The sequence below is a fragment of the Aethalodelphis obliquidens genome, unplaced genomic scaffold, assembly GCF_003676395.1.
Source record: "Aethalodelphis obliquidens isolate GAN/ISIS:26980383/991018 unplaced genomic scaffold, ASM367639v1 scaffold41, whole genome shotgun sequence".
In the NCBI taxonomy this organism is placed as follows: domain Eukaryota; kingdom Metazoa; phylum Chordata; class Mammalia; order Artiodactyla; family Delphinidae; genus Aethalodelphis; species Aethalodelphis obliquidens.
Window position 1 is genome coordinate 16,420,534 of NW_020837985.1, and position 15,994 is coordinate 16,436,527.

At 57.5% G+C, this 15,994-nt stretch overlaps 1 protein-coding gene across 1 annotated transcript; it reads right to left on the reverse strand.

Moving 5' to 3' along the window:
- Positions 1 to 3,520: 3,520 nt before the first annotated feature.
- On the reverse strand, positions 3,521 to 14,219 carry CYP11B2 (cytochrome P450 family 11 subfamily B member 2). Its single transcript, XM_027078017.1, has 9 exons — positions 10,146 to 14,219; positions 9,642 to 9,797; positions 8,491 to 8,690; positions 8,178 to 8,381; positions 7,754 to 7,908; positions 6,065 to 6,231; positions 5,550 to 5,628; positions 5,258 to 5,455; positions 3,521 to 5,124 (listed from the first exon to the last, which is right to left on the reverse strand). The coding sequence occupies exons 1-9, from the start codon at positions 10,382 to 10,384 to the stop codon at positions 5,011 to 5,013; spliced, it is 1,512 nt and encodes a 503-aa protein (XP_026933818.1). The 5' UTR covers positions 10,385 to 14,219; the 3' UTR covers positions 3,521 to 5,010.
- Between the last annotated feature and the right edge of the window lie 1,775 nt (positions 14,220 to 15,994).

Here is a 15,994-nt window from a genome sequence, read left to right on the forward strand (position 1 = left end):
AAGGTCTGAGTGAGGTAAAGGTCCAATTTCATGTTCTCCCACGTGGCTATAAAGTTGTCCCAACATCATTCCTTGAAAATATATGCTCCCCGGCGGAGAGTCTTGGTACCTTTGTAAAAAATCAAGTGACCACAGATGTACCACTTCATTTTTGAACACTCAGTTCTCCTCCATTGGTCTGTCTGCCCTTGTGCCAGCACCACCCTGTCTTGATGATTGTGGCTTTGCAGTAAGGTTAGCAATCGGGAAGCTTGAGTCCTCCTACCTTGTCCTTCTTTTTTAAGATTACATTGGCTACATAGGTTCCTTGCATTCCATGTGAATTTTAGAATCAGCTCGGTGGGTGCTAGCTGGTGGCAGCCTTTGGGGAGGGGTGTTAGTCCTGTTGGCAGCAGCCCCTTTGCTGGGGACCTGGGGGGCCTGGATGCTTCTTATTTCAGCTACTGAGGCACTGACGGAACGCTGGACACTCGGCCTCTTCCCCAGCGAATTGCAGAGTCCGTCCCAGCTGGGGCCTGGAGTCCTTCAGGCTGTCTCTCTGGGGTCAGCTTCCCCAGGACTGTTTCTCCTCTTACTCCCTGACCTCTGACCCTGCCTCCCCAGGCAGGAGTCCTCTCCCCTGCCTGGCGTTTTGGGCGAGCCCAGGTGGAGCTCAGGCCCTGCAGTCACAGGGATGAGGGTTCCAATCCCCACCGACCCGCGGATTAGCCCTGAATCCTGGGACAAAGACCCTTGTTCTATGGGCTCCCATTTTCTGACGGACAAGATAGGATGGTGACAGCCCCTCACTCACAGCCGCATCTGGATGGGACGGATACAAAATGTGGATCAGGTAACGCATAAGTGCTCCAGATTGCCAGTGGTTGATACGTTAAAGCCGCACTAGTGTGACTGTGCTGTCGTTATCCCTTTAGTGTCGTTGCAGATTTGGGAGCAACCTGCAGAAGCAGGAGTCCCACCGCTTTCCCAGCTCACACGACTGTCGCTAAAAAGGCGACTGGGGCTCCTGAGTCTTCCCAGCAGGGAAGCCCGAGGCTGAGGGCACCTGGCCCTGTCTGGGAGCATCTGGAGATGGAGATAAAGGGCCTCGGCACATGCTGGGGGTTCGGAGGGGCTGGTTCCGAAAGCTGAGGAAGAGCACACATCACAGCAGGGAAGCGTCTCCGGAAATGCTCTAAGTACCTCAGTGCTGAGTCCTGCGGGGCTCCTCCACCCGCACTCACAGGATCTGTGCCCTTGGGCCTCTCCAGTCAGTGATTAATCGAATGTAGCCATGTGTTGTATCAGCTTCTGTGCTCGCACTCCCACTTTAAATCCCACATCTTCTCTCTAGGGTCCACGTTCCTTCTGTTGAAGCAAATTCTGGGTAGCTCTTTCAGTGAAGGTCTGTGACTAGCGAACTGCTTTTGTCACTCGCCTTTTCTTTAAAATGTTTCATTTAACCAGTATTCTTGAATGGACGTTGAGCTGATTTAAATCCGCTGTGGATGGCCATTTCCCTACACACCGCGAGTATATTGTTCTGATGCTTTCTGACATCTAATGGTGTTGTCACGACACATCTATTGGACGCTTGCCTTTGATTTCCAGAGGCTTTCTGATACTTCTCCTCACTGTTAATGTGCCGCTTAAAATACAGTAGAATACAGGTTTATACTATGGTTGTGTGTCTGTCTGGGGCTGTGGGTGTATCTGCGAGAATGTGTGAGCCCGTCCACATCCTAGTGTAACTCTGGGACTTGCCTTTTTAGTTAACACATGGTGACTATCATCCTATACAAGTGCTCGCACACGGACCTCACTTTTTCATTTCACTGATGGTTAGGCTGCTAATGAACAGACACACCGAAAGTTAGCAATCCTTTTACTGAAAGAAAATTACATTGCGTCCATTTTTGACATTATGAAAATTATTGAAATAAGTATCCATTTCTGTAGTTTAGACTCATAGGATATAATCCCACTGAGGTCAAGGACTTGTCTTTGTCGCTACCATACAGCACAGTGCCTGACACGCAGAAGGTGGTGAATGAAAGCGGGTACAGCCATTTTAAACTTCGGCTAGCAATCCTACCATTGTCCCACATTCTACCAAGCGCATACAACCACCAACCAGTAATTCTAGGACCTCTCCTGCAAGGCAGGCAACTCTTTCCACAAGAAAGCTGAAAACCATTTTGCAGAGATTTGATTGACAATTATGGGGATGCCCAGTCCTCCCCCCGGGGCAGCCACCGACTGCTATTTAAATGTGCCACTGAAGGTCTTCAGGTTCAAGCAAAGGGACGGAGCTGATGCTCTGAAAATCCTCCCACTCCGGTAGCTCTACAGAATCAAAAACATATCAAAAGTGCATTTCTGGGCTGGCAGAAAGGACAGGACCTCTTCAGGATCCTGAAACAAGGAGGGACCTGGGCCAGGGAGGAGGGAGCACAGAAGCCAGTACACAGCAGCCACCAGGGGAGGGCTGGGCACAAGGCACCAAGTCTAGTGATCCGGTGGCCCCAGTTAGTGGGGGGAAAGGACGAGAGGCCTAGGACACGAGTAAGATTAGAAATTGCAATCAGAACCCCACGGAAAGGCAAGACTTTGAAAACACTACAACAACGCTGAAGATGCAGCCTGGAAACCTGCCGCCTAACACCGTGGGGAGGCGAGGAAGAGGCCTAGCTTCCTGAGGCTGGGATGGAGGGCGATATGCGCTCCCGCTGAGAACTGAGAACAGGCCTCCACGGTGGGTTAGGATTTATGACTCGTGCCTCAGAGGAAACCCCAGGCTGTGTAATTAATATAAAGAGTGGCCCTGGGAAAGTGATAACCCTTGGGCAACTGGAGGACACAGCCTCAAACCAGGCCCCAGCGGCACACGGAACATGGAAGATGTTCCAGGTCTTGGCATCGGGCTTCTTAAAGGCAATACTATTTCTACCTTGAAAGATGTGAAGAGGCATAAGAATTATGGCGATTACACAGTAGACTGTTGAGATAACCTGGAAGACTTTTAGAAAGAGCCAGATGGACACACACTGGAAAGGCATGGGAAATTCCAAGCAGGATAAGGAAAAAGAGACTCCTACGTAGGCTTGATATGGGAAAACTGGAGAAACACGGAAAACCAAGAGACAATCTTGAAAGCATCCAGAGATGCTTTAAACTGGAGATTGTCTCCAGGATGGGCACGATCACTCCCAAGCCAAGGCCCTTCAACGGGAAGGAGCTGCACTGAGGGCCTTAGAGATGGGATTGGCATCCTGGCTTCAGTGGTACCCCTGCCAAGGATGCGCTGTGAGACTCTAGCAGGTGAATGAACTCAGTTTCCTCGCCTGCAAAATGGGGACGAGCACAGTGGGTGCCTCTCAGGGCTGCCGTGAAGCTCAAGCAAACACACGTGCCAAGCTTCGCAGAATGACACACCTTGACCCCAGGGTAACGAGGTTTTCATTCCGTGCCTGCCATCACACACCGTCCACTCACCGCAGAGCAGGGCCACAAGCAAGGAGACAACTCCTGAGCAGTGGGAAGAGAAATCCGCGTTTATTCAGTGCCGGTCGAGCCAGAAAGCCGGGTACTTTCCGAGCGCCGGTCTCCCTGTGGGCCCTTGAGGCCCGCTGCAATGGTAATTATACAGAATTCCCAGAGGAAAAGCTTGCGCCTCGGAGGGATTGAGGGCTGGGCCCGCGTGGGAAAGCCAGGGCTCCGGCTCGTGCCTGTGCGACCACAGAGTCTGGAACCTCCTCTCTTCTCCATGATTCTCCAAGTCCCCCTCCACAGCGAAGACCCACTGGTGGCAGCAGGCCTCTTCCGCCGTGGGTGGAGTGGAGTGGCGAGGGGTGTGCAGCCCTTGTTCTCCTCCAGGGATCTTGGCACCGAACAGATGCCATCGGGGTGGCTCAGTGCCAGCAGGGCCGGCGCAGCCAGAAACACAACTCCTCCTGCCCTACTGCCTCGCCGTGACTGAGGACCTGCTTCTCACCAGACGAGGTGGGAGTGGGGAGGGAGGGAGAGTGGAGAGGCCCCAGCACCCCCTCTTGCCTCTGGGCCCCCTTTCTTCCTGGGGGTGTCACCTGACCCCAGGTGGCACGGGACAGACACGCTCCTGCCAACTAGGGGACCCCGGCTGGCTCTCAGTTGTTCAAAGCCTCTTCCACCCATGAGGTTAGGGTGGCTGCTCTGCTCTGGGGCATGGGGCACTGCACGAGGGCAGTGGGGCCCTCCAGACCAGCTCCACTAAAGGGAGCACGAGATGGCCCCACGCCCTCCTCTAGAGGCTTCTCTGTGGCCCCCGAACTCCTGCCGGAGGCGGTCAACATGCCTCCTGCTGTCCGATGCATACCATTGACCCAGATGTCCAAGCTGGCTCTTTGGTAGCTACCCTTCTAGTAAACATGACTGCTGACCTGCCTATGCAGGCCCTCGGCTGGGCACTTCAGCCACAATCCCAGAGGGCTGGCACTGCCAGGAGGAGCCCCTGTGGACTGAGTGGAGCAGGTAGATGGACAGCTAGCGACCCAGCTTGAATGGCAAGTCCACGCCAGAGCACTGCAGACAAAAGGGACGGCATTGGAAATGGTACCGAGCAGGACAGGGGACGCCCACGTTGTCATCTCTTGCGTGGGGGCAGAGTTTAGCACAGAGGGCATAGAGACTGGACAGGGTGGCAGAGGGCGGCGTCTGAGGCCCCTTTGCTTGGATGGACACACAGGGAGCCTGGAGCTGGGGCAACAGGGGCTCCAAGGCCCTCAGACGGTGCTCCTTGCAGGACAGGGCCCTGGTGGGACCGGGCACATGGCCATGACCTGCGACCAAGTTTCATCCCCAGCTCTGCTCGGGCCTTGCTGCACAGGCTGGCAAGCCCTGACCCTCGGAGGGCTGGGCTGTTCCATTTGTGCAACGCGCTGCCTGGACTGTGGTGTGGCTCAGGAAGCAGGGCCCATGGGAGAAAAGAGGGGTGGCCTGGGGTCAGGCAGAGGGAGCTTGTGGTGTGACTAGCCCGACCGAGTGGCGACGTGACTAGCTGATGGCCCGGAAGGTGAGGAGGGGGAGGGTAGAGGGCATCAACACAAAGCGGTAGATCATCTTTACGTCCTCTTGCACCAGCGTCTCCACCAGGAAGTTTTTCAGCACCTAGGACAGAGGCGCGGGTTCTGTCTGGCCGGCCTCCGTTGCCTTCCAGGGCCCTGAGGGTAGGTGCCCCAGGAGCAGAAGCCTGAGGTTCCCCACGAGGCTGCCCGCCCCGGCCCCACCCAGGCCCACTCACGTGGTGCAGCAGAAGCAGCATCTCCACCTCTGCCAGGCGCCGCCCCAGGCACTGGCGCACGCCAAAGCCAAAGGCCAGGTGTGGGAACCTGGTACCAGAGGCTCGGCTGTCCAGCCAGCGCTGGGGCTCATAGCGCTCGGGCCTGCTGAACATGGCGGGGTTTCGACCCAGGGAGTACAGGAGCACCTTCACCAATGTCTGCAGACAGGTGGGGAGGGGCAGGGTCAGATGCCCTGCGGGTGAAGGTCAGAGGGCGGGGTGTCTGGCAGGGGAGCCCTGTGGCCTCACTCACCCCGGCCGGGATGTGGTAGTTCTGCAGCACCAAGTCTGAGCTCACCTGTCGCTCCAAGAAGACACCCACGGGGTACAGCCTGTGCACAGGGGCGGCCAACAGGGTCCTCAGCTGCGACAGGGCCCTCACTTCCCTCCTGCAGCCTCCCTAGCCCAGCGCCCACGGCCCGAGGGCAGCTCCCCCAGCGCCCTCACAGCTCGCTCCTGGCCCTGGGAAGCCCGAATCCCGAGGAGCTGCTTCCTTGCCTCTCCTGAGTCAGCCTAAGCTGCCCCGGCCTGAGCAGCCCCGGGCCAATGAGGACACGACCGACGACGGTCCCGGGACACTGAGGTGGGACCCCAGAGGAAGAGGCACCCCCATCCCTTTAGGGAGAGGAAGAGGAGGCGCAGGGGGATGTAGCCTTGGGCCAAGCTGCTGACCAGCAGCCCCAGGATCTGCCTGCAAGCCGCGGCGAGCGGGCTGTCCCGACGGCGGGGCCAGGGCTGCGGGGGGGAGCCCAGGTCTAGCGCGCCTACCTCAAGGTCTCCTTGAGGGCCGCCCGCAGCAGGGGCAGCTCCATGGTCACCCTCTGGGGATTTTCTGAGACCCTGGCCTCGGCCACCAGGCTCTCCTGGCGCAGGGCCTGCTGCACTTCTGGGTTCCGAGCCAGTTCAAAGAGAGTCATCAACAAGGGGAAGGCCGTCTGCAGGAGCCACGGGGCCAGGGCTCAGACCCGGGCACAGGCTGCGCCCCTCCACCCCCAGGGCGCCCCTCCCAGAAAGATGGCCGCCGTCCCCTGGGGCAGGGGACTTGCGTGCCCGGAGATGACAAAGCCCAGAGAGCTGACCGTCAAGATCCTGAGGCCACCTGTCTGCTTCCCCTGAATCCCTCGGGGAGGGTGTCCCCAACCTCAGAGAAGACCCAGGCCTCCTGCAGCCGCTTCAGAGCCTGGCTCGCGCCCTCCTCTGGGCCCAGGAGGTGCCCACTCTTGCCATCTATTCAGCGGGGAGGGTTCCGGAGCCCCGGGCTATCCACTCCCCGTGGGTCACCTCCCTGGCCAGCCACAGGCAGGTCCGAACATGGGGTCCTGACATGAACCAGCCACCCCGGGCCCCAACTGCTTCCTCCTCCTGGATCATCTCCACGTGCAGGGAGAGGTGACCACCAGCCCAGCCTGAGATCTGGGAAGCTGAATATCTCCTAAATGCCGTCCCCAAGGCAGCGCGCCCCTGGCATCTCCTGATATGCAGATACGGCTCCCTGTTGCTCCGTCAGCTTTAGTCCGCGCTCTGCGCTGTGGCCCGAGAGGGAGCAGGAGTCTGAGCGAGACACTCCCTACACTGGCTCCCTCTAGCCTTGGATACAGGCCTGGTGCCCAAAGCCCCTCCTGACAGGGGCCCTGACCCTGTCTGCCCTCCTCTGCCCACGTGCCCTGTTCCCCCCGCTCAGCCTCACAGCCTTCCTTGCTGTCCGCTCTTGCAGGCCCTGGCCTGCTGCCCTCCCAGCCTCCTCTTCTTGGCCTGTCCACACCCAGCACAAAGGCCTCCTTCTCGAGGAAGCCTTCCCAGGGCTACCTCCTGAGGCACAGGCCCTGCCCTGGGCTCTCTCACCTTGTGGCTGCATCACAGCCCCTGCTCAGGGAGTGTCTGCCCCAGGGGTCTGTGCCTCTGCTCGGGATCCTGGGTGCCTAGCAGGCGCTCAGAGGTGCTGGCGGATGCAGGTTCGGTCCAGAGACAGGCAGCTTCAGCTGCGCTCACACCCCGGGGCCCACCCTGCCCACTGTGCCGTGTTGCCAGCCACCTGCTGTCCCGCCCACACACTGGAGCCCCTTGCTGTCCCTCCCATCAGTCTGTCACTGCCAAAGGATCTTGAGCGAGAGCCAAAGGTACTCTGTCCCTGGGAAAGGTCCCCTGTGTGGGCCTCCAGCCGCGCCTCGGCCCTTCCCCCCCACCCCCCCACCCCAGGACCTAGACGGTCCCTGGGGTCTCTGCTGCTGCATGCCCCTGGGCCTCGTCCACTCTGCACTCTGCCTGGAGCGTGGCTTCCCACGAGAGTAACCACAGACTCCTGCCTTTGAGGCCTGGCTCCCGTGCTCCCCCTTCTCAGTTGGGAAGCTGGAGCCGTAGACTGGGGAGGGGCTTGGAGGAGACGTTTGCCATGGGAGGGGGCAGCCTGGAGGCAGGAGGGCTCCCTGTTCCATGGGAAGGGCTGGGCGCTGGCCTGACCGTGTCCACGCTCCCAGCAGTGAGGTCGATAGAGTTGGCCTTGATGGTGTCCAGGGTCATGTCCGCACGCATCAGCAGCTCCGCCACGATGCCGCTGTAGTGCCACGGGTGGCCGAGGGCCAGCTCCTGATATATTCTCCGGATGGCTCTGTTGGCTGTGGGACACACAGAGACAGAGGCCCTGGGTCTGGTGCTGGGAAGCACTTTTTTTGTCATCCTCCTACCCTTCAGCCCTCAATACCCCCAGGTCTCCGTGTCCTACCCCCATTCTCGGAACAGCCCAGTCCAGCCTCACTGCCAGCTCTCTTGGGGACCATGAAGAAGCCACAGGTCCCTCCTGTGGCCTCCATTCTCCCCAGACTGTGGTGCGTGGAGGGGGCCCTGGGGTCCCTGGCCGCAGCACTGCCCGACCCCCCGCCCTCACCGTACTGGAAGATGTAGTCCCAGGCCTCAAAGTGCTCGTTCCACACACTGGCGCTCGTCCAGCGAGACAGGCTCCTGGGCACGAACATGAGCTGCACGGTGGACTTGAACATGGCCTCCAGAGCGTGGATAAAGTTCAGGCTGTCAGGATTCGGGTGCTGGGCAAAGAGGCCCAGCTGCTCTCCGTAAAGGACTAAGTGGCTGGCTGCGGGGAGGAGGGGGTTCCTGAGCCCGAGGCAGCGCAGGGCCTCACGACCACCTGCCCCCGGCCCTCCCTGACCCCTCCCCAGCCCGCTCCGGTGGCGAGCCCACACCTTCGATGGCGTAGTGGAAGATGCTGGGCCTGATGTCCAGGGTCAGACTCCCTCGGGCATTCTGCACCACCCTCGCCTTCAGGGCCCGGGAGAAATCCCTGGCCACCCGATCCACCAAGGGCGTGTACTTCTGCACAGCCTGCAGCGACAGCACGTCTGGGTTCAGCCGCAGTCGGTCCAAACGCCACTGGGGTCCGTTTCTGTTGAGCAGGGAGCGGGGCATCAGGGCGTCCAGAGTCAGCAGCTGGCCGCGGCCCTGTACCCCACCTTCCCTTCCCCAGAGGGAAGCGGACGAGGCGGGGGGCCGCCTGCTGGCTCCTAGGGGGCCGCGGCCCTGTACCCCACCTTCCTTTCCCCAGAGGGAAGTGGGCGAGGCGGGGGGCCGCCTGTTGGCTCCTAGGGGGCCGGCTGCCGCGTTTGGGCCTCGGCGGCAGCTCTTCCTCAGGGCAGCCTCGTGCGATTCGCCCAGGGGAGACGGGGGCCTCTGCCTGAGCCTGCTGCGGGGGTTGTGCAAACTGGCAGGCCCCACGCCTGGCACACCCGTCTCCCCCCGCCCCGGGCCCTCTCTGGGGCTGAGGCTTTTGCTGTGAGGAAGGGGGCTGAGCCCCCAGGCAGGCCTGGCCCAGCTTTGCTCTCGTCACACCCCAGAGTGGGCGAGGCCCCTGGAGACCTTCATCTCCCGGCTCCTGCGATGCTGCCTCTGTGCCAGCCCCACCGCCCCCTCCCTGCAGAGCCTCCTGCTGCAATGTGGCAGGAATCAAGTCGTGTCTCTCCTAATACACCCATGCAGAGCCCGGTGCCGACGGGGCGCTGCCTGCAGGGCCTCCAGGGGGGCCCTGACCTGGACGAGGGGAGAAGTCCAACCCACACGCAAGCGCCTCGGAGACCTGTGCAGGTGCGGGGCTCCCCGACGGCAGGCATCATCCTTCTTCCTCTGACCCTGCAGGAAGGGGCCGGGCTCCCCTCCCCTGCCCCAGGGCACACACGACCCCCAGGGGATGGGCACGACCTGCATCTGGAGCCAGTGGTCACCCTCTCTCCACCCACCCGGATGGTTCCCGGGCAGGCGTGCTTCGGGGTCTTCCCTGGCTGGCCTCCTCTCTGCACCCAGGCTGCCCGCCCCCTCCGTGCGCATCCCCACTCGCCCGCACAGCAAGAACACGCCGCACGTGAGGCCACGATCCTGTCGGTAGGCCAGCCAGGGCTCCAGGAACATCCGCCGGGGGTGAGGGCTCTCCACCTGCTGCAGCCGCTCCACGTCCTCGGGCAGCATCACAAACACCATGTGTCTCCCTCCCACGTCATACCTGTGGGATAAAGCTCCCAGCCCTGCCGTGGCGCCGTGTCCTCCCCGGGGCCCCACTCTGCAGAACCAGTCCGCTGCTGGCCCGGAGCGGGTGGTCCCTCCCACTGCCTCACTGAAGCCTCCCCTCCTCTGGGGTCTGCGTTCTGTGCTCCCAGCCGCGAGCCACGCACGGCCCCGTGCTCAAGAAGGCCCCAGTCTGCAGCAGCAAAGGCACAGACCTGCCCCGCTGATTCCCCTCCCTGCCCCTCACCCCCACTCCCCAGGCGCCCCTGCACCTAGCAGGGACTCAGCTGCCAGTAGGGACAGAAAGTTAGGGTGCTCTCGCCGAGGTGGGCAGGGAGAGCTTTACCTGAAAATGGGCCCCAGCTCCTGGAAGGTCTGATGCATGTCCAGGTGTATGTTCTCAGAGCCCTGCTCCTTCCAGATCTGAAGCACCCGCATCCACTTGTGGCCGGGACACCGGGGCACGGCTTCGAAGGGCAGCACCGCCTTGGGGGTCGGAGTGGCTCTGGTGCCCAGTGTGCGTGCCCTGTGCAGGGACAGCCAGGGCCCTGCCATCCACACTCTGGCCTTTGCCCACAGCGCCATCCTGCTGCGCCCCCGCCCCCTTCAGCCCCATCCTTTTATCTCCCCAGGCTCGCTGGACCGGCCGACTGGATCACGTCAGAGGAGAAAGTGTCCCTGGGCCAGACCAGCGGTCAGGGCTGGAGGCCTCCAGCGGGGGAGGAAAGAGACGGACGGGCGCCGAGTCCGGCAGTGACGCAGGCCTGCTCGGGGGTGGCTATAGAGAGCAGGGACAGGGTCTGGAGCAGGGACCCGATGGGGTGGGGCTGAGGGAAAGAGGCCTCCCTCCCCATCCAGTGAGGGACGGAGGCAAGATGGATAGGTGCCTTATCTTAGCAAGGGATGAAAGGGGACCTTGGGTATTTTCATCCCTTTTCTACAAGGACCAGAGTGGGAGCAGTGCCGAGGGCTTTGCTCTAGTTTCTTGAGGCCGCATGTGTTTTGTCCACTCTTCCCCAGGCCCTGTGCTGGGTCCAGGGAGTGGAGGCAGGAGCCAGCAAGGGAGTCTCCCAGTCTCATGGGGGCAGAGAGGGGGATGCAAAGACACCACTGGCGGTGGCACTGGGACTGCCAGGGCACTGATGTGGCCGAGGCCCTGTCTGTCTGGGCTTGCTGGTCCCACTGAGGAGCAGAGAGCACCTAGAAGACGGGGTCACTGGGGGGGTGGACTGCAAGGCCCTCCTGAGGCAGGAGGGTGAAAGGTCCCCGCCTCCCCCCACGGGGCCTGTGCTCGGGGCCCGCAGCCTCCTTTCCCCCCGGAACCCGTGCTCCCGGCGTGGGCAGAGTCTATGATGGGGGTGTGGTTGTGGGCTCCCGCCTCTCCCAGGGACCCTGGCCAGCAAGCACGCAGCCGGAGCCACCCCTAAGAGGGGGTCCACGGTTTGGGGCCCCGACTCGTCTCACCCATGCCTGGCAGCCTTCCCGTGAGGTGGGTAGCGCTGTCGCCGTTCCCATTTCCTCAACAGGCTACTGACGCCCGGAGCTTCTGTCACTCCCAAGGCCCCCCGTCCCGCCCGGTGTGCCAGAGGGGCCCCAGCACCCTGACCCTGACATGGGGGTGAGGCGGTGAGGCCACCGCAGCGCAGGCTCTGGGGGCAGGACGGAGGGTATGTGTGGGGTTAGCGGGGTGGCTGACAACCTGATGTTACTGGTCATTCTACTTCAATCCGTTCCCTGCTCCTGACACTTCCTCGGGGAATATTCGGCTGGGGCAATGAGTCAGAACCGCCAAGGCCCCTCGTCAAGCTGAGATGTACGACGTGCCTCAGCCCCAGATGGTGTAAGAGCTGTCCTTGGGCCGAGGAGACGCGGCCTGCCCTTGCTGTGCTGGCGCAGCGGCCCGGGCCACGCTGGCCAGCCTCCTGCTGCCCGTTCCTCCACCCTGCGGCCCCTCCCGGCCTCTCCTGGTCTGCCCTTGGGGCTGTCGGGGCTCTGCCGTGTGCCAGCTTTCCCCGTCCTTACACATTCTGCCGCAGGGTGCTGGACATACAGGCCAGCCCAAAGCCGACCCCCTGCCCCGAGGAGCTGCAGAGGTGGCTGCACCCTGAGGCGCCGGCACCGCAGGCTCCGGTACTTGCGCTGAAGTCCTGGTGCCTCCCAGACCGCCCAGCCTGGCAGCCCCCTCTGCAGACTTCCTCCTGTGCTGAGGCCGAGCAAGCCGGGTGGGCGGAAAATGTCCGCTAAGTCTGGGCAGGAAAGGTGGCCACAGGGAGGGTCTGAAGGTCTGAGCAGAACGCAGGCTGGGAAGGTTCCAGAAGGTCTTCGCAGGACACAGGGTCCCGAGGAAGGTTCCAAAAGGTCTGGGCAGGACACGGGGATGGCAGGGGCGGGGAAGGTTCCAGAGGGTCCAGGCAGGACACGGGGAGCGTTGAAGGTTCTAGAAGGTTGGGCAGGTCACGGGCGGTGGGCGCCGTGTAGCAGGCTCAGACTCGGCCTCAGGTCAGCTTTTGCCGGTCCTGAGGTTCGGCCCTACCCCCTCGAGCAAGGTTCCGGGATCCCGCGGGCGCCAGTCAGCCATCCGAACCCCAAAGCATGCCCGCCCATGGGGTGTCTGGTCTTTGCCTACCCCCCTAGCCGCCCCTCCCCTGGGTACAGGCACCTCCAACCTCCCACGAAGCAGCCCCTCCCCATCCCAGCTTCCGTTGTGTCTTTTTTCAGCCCCTTTGTTCTGGGTTGGATTTGCTGTCACTTTCCCGGCTTTTGAGATGGAAAATAAGATCCTCGGGCTTCAGCCTCTCCGCCTCGCTGCTGTGTGCTTGGCCTCGCTGCCTTTCCTGCCAGGCCTTGAGGCTGTTTCGGTCTGGTTTGTTTTGGAATACTTTAATCATTGTGCTGCCCCAAATCTTTTTTGTTTTCTCCTGGGAGCGATGGGGTGTGGGGCTTTATGAGTTGGAATTGTTCTTAATGTCCGAACACGTGAAGCGACTGGTTTCTGCTTAACGCCACTGTAGTCAGGCAAGGTACTCTGAGTGAGTTCCCCAAATCCCTTATGGATGTGAAATCTCCATCTGCCTTTAACTCTCGCGCTACTCTTTGCCTTGAAGTCTACACTGGCTGATGCCAATGGAGCTGTTTCCGCACCTCACTTCTGTTACCCCCTCTGCGTGGGGCCCTTGTTGTCAAATGTTTTATTTCTAAATGCGATGTGCATTAAACATGCCTTGTAGTGGGATCTGCTGGTGAGGCGACAGCCTAACTGTTTTGTGTCGAGCCATATTCATTTACCTTCATGTTTGGAGCGGATTTTCCCTTCCTTAGAAGAGAAGTCTTGGTGACCGGTGTCTTCTTTCTACAGCGTTTGGAAGTGATTGTCCGTGAGGTTTTCCGTTTCTCCTGGTTTTGTGGGAAGAGCAGACATGGCTGGGGTGTGGCTGCCTAAAGGTACGGCCTGGCTTTCCTCTGGCAGATGTTCAGATTTTCACTGACTAAAAATCACTTTCCACGGTTCAGCTGTCGTACGTCTGAGATTGGTCTTCCTTGTGTGAGTTTTTCTTTGGACCTGCCGCACTGAACTTTCTGGGTTGTGGGCCAATGGCCCAAGCTCATCCTGAAAAATTGTCGTCTCCGCCGTTCTCTCTTCAGAGATCGGCTCTGTCCATCTCTCTGTCTCTCCTTCTAGGACTCCGGTTACACGGAGGCCAGATATTGGACTCTGACCTGCGCGTCCCCTCTTCCCAGGTCGGTGCGTTGCTTTGTTTTTCTTTCTCTGGGTGTCAGTTTGGACATTTTCTGTACACCTGTCTTCAGGTTTTCTATTGTTCTGTTTTTCCTGCATCTGGTTGGCTGTTAAGCCCATCCAGTGAGTTTTTCACTTTCAGGTGTTTTGTTTTTCTGTTTTAGGGTGTCCCTTTGATTCTCTTTGTGGATGTTGTAGGGGAGGAAAAGACTTCCTCTGCCCTCTTAGGTTCCTTTGGCTGGTCTAATCTAGTTGATGTGAGGTGGATTAACAGAAGGAAAAGAAACCAACTTAATTTTGTAGGTACAGAGGCCCCACAGGTATAGGACCTAAGAAGTGACCAGAGATGGCTGTCTACATACCTGTTTAGGCAAAGAATGTGTTATTTGAGAAGATTTGATATAACAGAGGGATTTTTGCTTGGGGTATCATATTAATGAAGAAGTAACAAAGTTTTTTTATGCCCCTTTCTCAGACTCAAAATCCCCCCATCTTTGGCAATAAGGGTGCCCTCCAATCCTCCCCACATAGCGGGGATACCTTCCCGTGGGACTCTTGCTTCTTGCTTTCAGTGGGACAACATAGGTTCAGAGCGTTCTTCTGGTACTGGGTGTTTCTCAAGTAACTTTATTTTTATTTATTTTCTTTATTATTTTTTTACATCTTTATTGGAGTATAATTGCTTTACAATGGTGTGTTAATTTCTGCTTTATAACAAAGTGAATCAGTTATACATATACATATGTTCCCATATCTCTTCCCTCTTGCGTCTCCCTCCCTCCCACCCTCCCTATCCCACCCCTCTAGGTGGTCACAAAGCACCGAGCTGATCTCCCTGTGCTATGCGGCTGCTTCCCACTGGCTATCTATTTTACGTTTGGTAGTTATATATGTCCATGCCACTCTCTCACTTTGTCACAGCTTACCCTTCCCTTTCCCCATATCCTCAAGTCCATTCTCTAGTAGGTCTGTGTCTTTATTCCTGTCTTATCCCTAGATTCTTCATGGCATTTTTTTTTCTTAAATTCCATATATATGTGTTAGCATATGGTATTTGTCTTTCTCTTTCTGACTTACTTCACTCTGTATGGCAGACTCTAGGTCCATCCACCTCATTACAAATAGTTCAATTTCGTTTCTTTTTATTCCATTGTATATATGTGCCACATCTTCCTTATCCATTCATCCGATGATGGACACTTAGGTTGCTTCCATGTCCTGGCTATTGTAAATAGAGCTGCAATGAACATTTTGGTACATGACGCTTTTTGAATTATGGTTTTCTCAGGGTATATGCCCAGTAGTGGGATTGCTGGGTCATATGGTAACTCTATTTTTAGTTTTTTAAGGAACCTCCATACTGTTCTCCATAGTGGCTGTACCAATTCACATTCCCACCAGCAGTGCAAGAGTGTTCCCTTTTCTCCACACCCTCTCCAGCATTTATTGTTTCTAGATTTTTTGATGATGGCCATTCTGACTGGTGTGAGATGATATCTCATTGTAGTTTTGATTTGCATTTCTCTAATGATTAGTGATGTTGAGCATCCTTTCATGTATTTGTTGGCCATCTGTATGTCTTCTTTGGAGAAATGTCTGTTTAGGTCTTCTGCCCATTTTTGGATTGGGTTGTTTGTTTTTTTAATATTGAGCTGCATGAGCTGTTTATGTATTTTGGAGATTAATCCTCTGTCCGTTGATTCATTTGCAAATATTTTGAGAGTTGTCTTTTCGTCTTGTTTGTAGTTTCCTTTGCTTTGCAAAATCTTTTAAGTTTCATTAGGTCCCATTTGTTTATTTTTATTTCCATTTCTCTAGGAGGTGGGTCAAAAAGGATCTTGCTGTGATTTATGTCATAGAGTGTTCTGCCTATGTTTTCCTCTAAGAGTTTGATAGTTTCTGGCCTTACATTTAGGTCTTTAATCCATTTTGAGCTTATTTTTGTGTATGGTATTAGGGAGTGATCTAATCTCATACTTTTACACGTACCTGTCCAGTTTTCCCAGCACCACTTATTGAAGAGGCTGTCCTTTCTCCACTGTACATTCCTGCCTCCTTTATCAAAGATAAGGTGACCATATGTGCGTGGGTTTATCTCTGGGCTTTCTATCCTGTTCCATTGATCTATATTTCTGTTTTTGTGCCAGTACCATACTGTCTTGATTACTATAGCTTTGTAGTATAGTCAATATGTGGCGTTGGCATATTTTGGGGCAGCCTGCATCGAGCCCTATCAGTGCCCTCCTGAACCCTGCCTGGAATTTTCACACATTAAAACTGAGGTGGTAGGTCACCCCGTTATTTCATTGAATTAAGCTCTTAGTCTTGAAAAGAGATCACTTAAGTAGTTGTGTCTCCTTTTGGGAGGTGGTAGAGCAGGTGGGGTCTTAAGTTAGGCCTACATTGTAGGAGAAGTCAGGCATTTAATAAGGCATTGCCATGGAAACTAAGGGAAAATA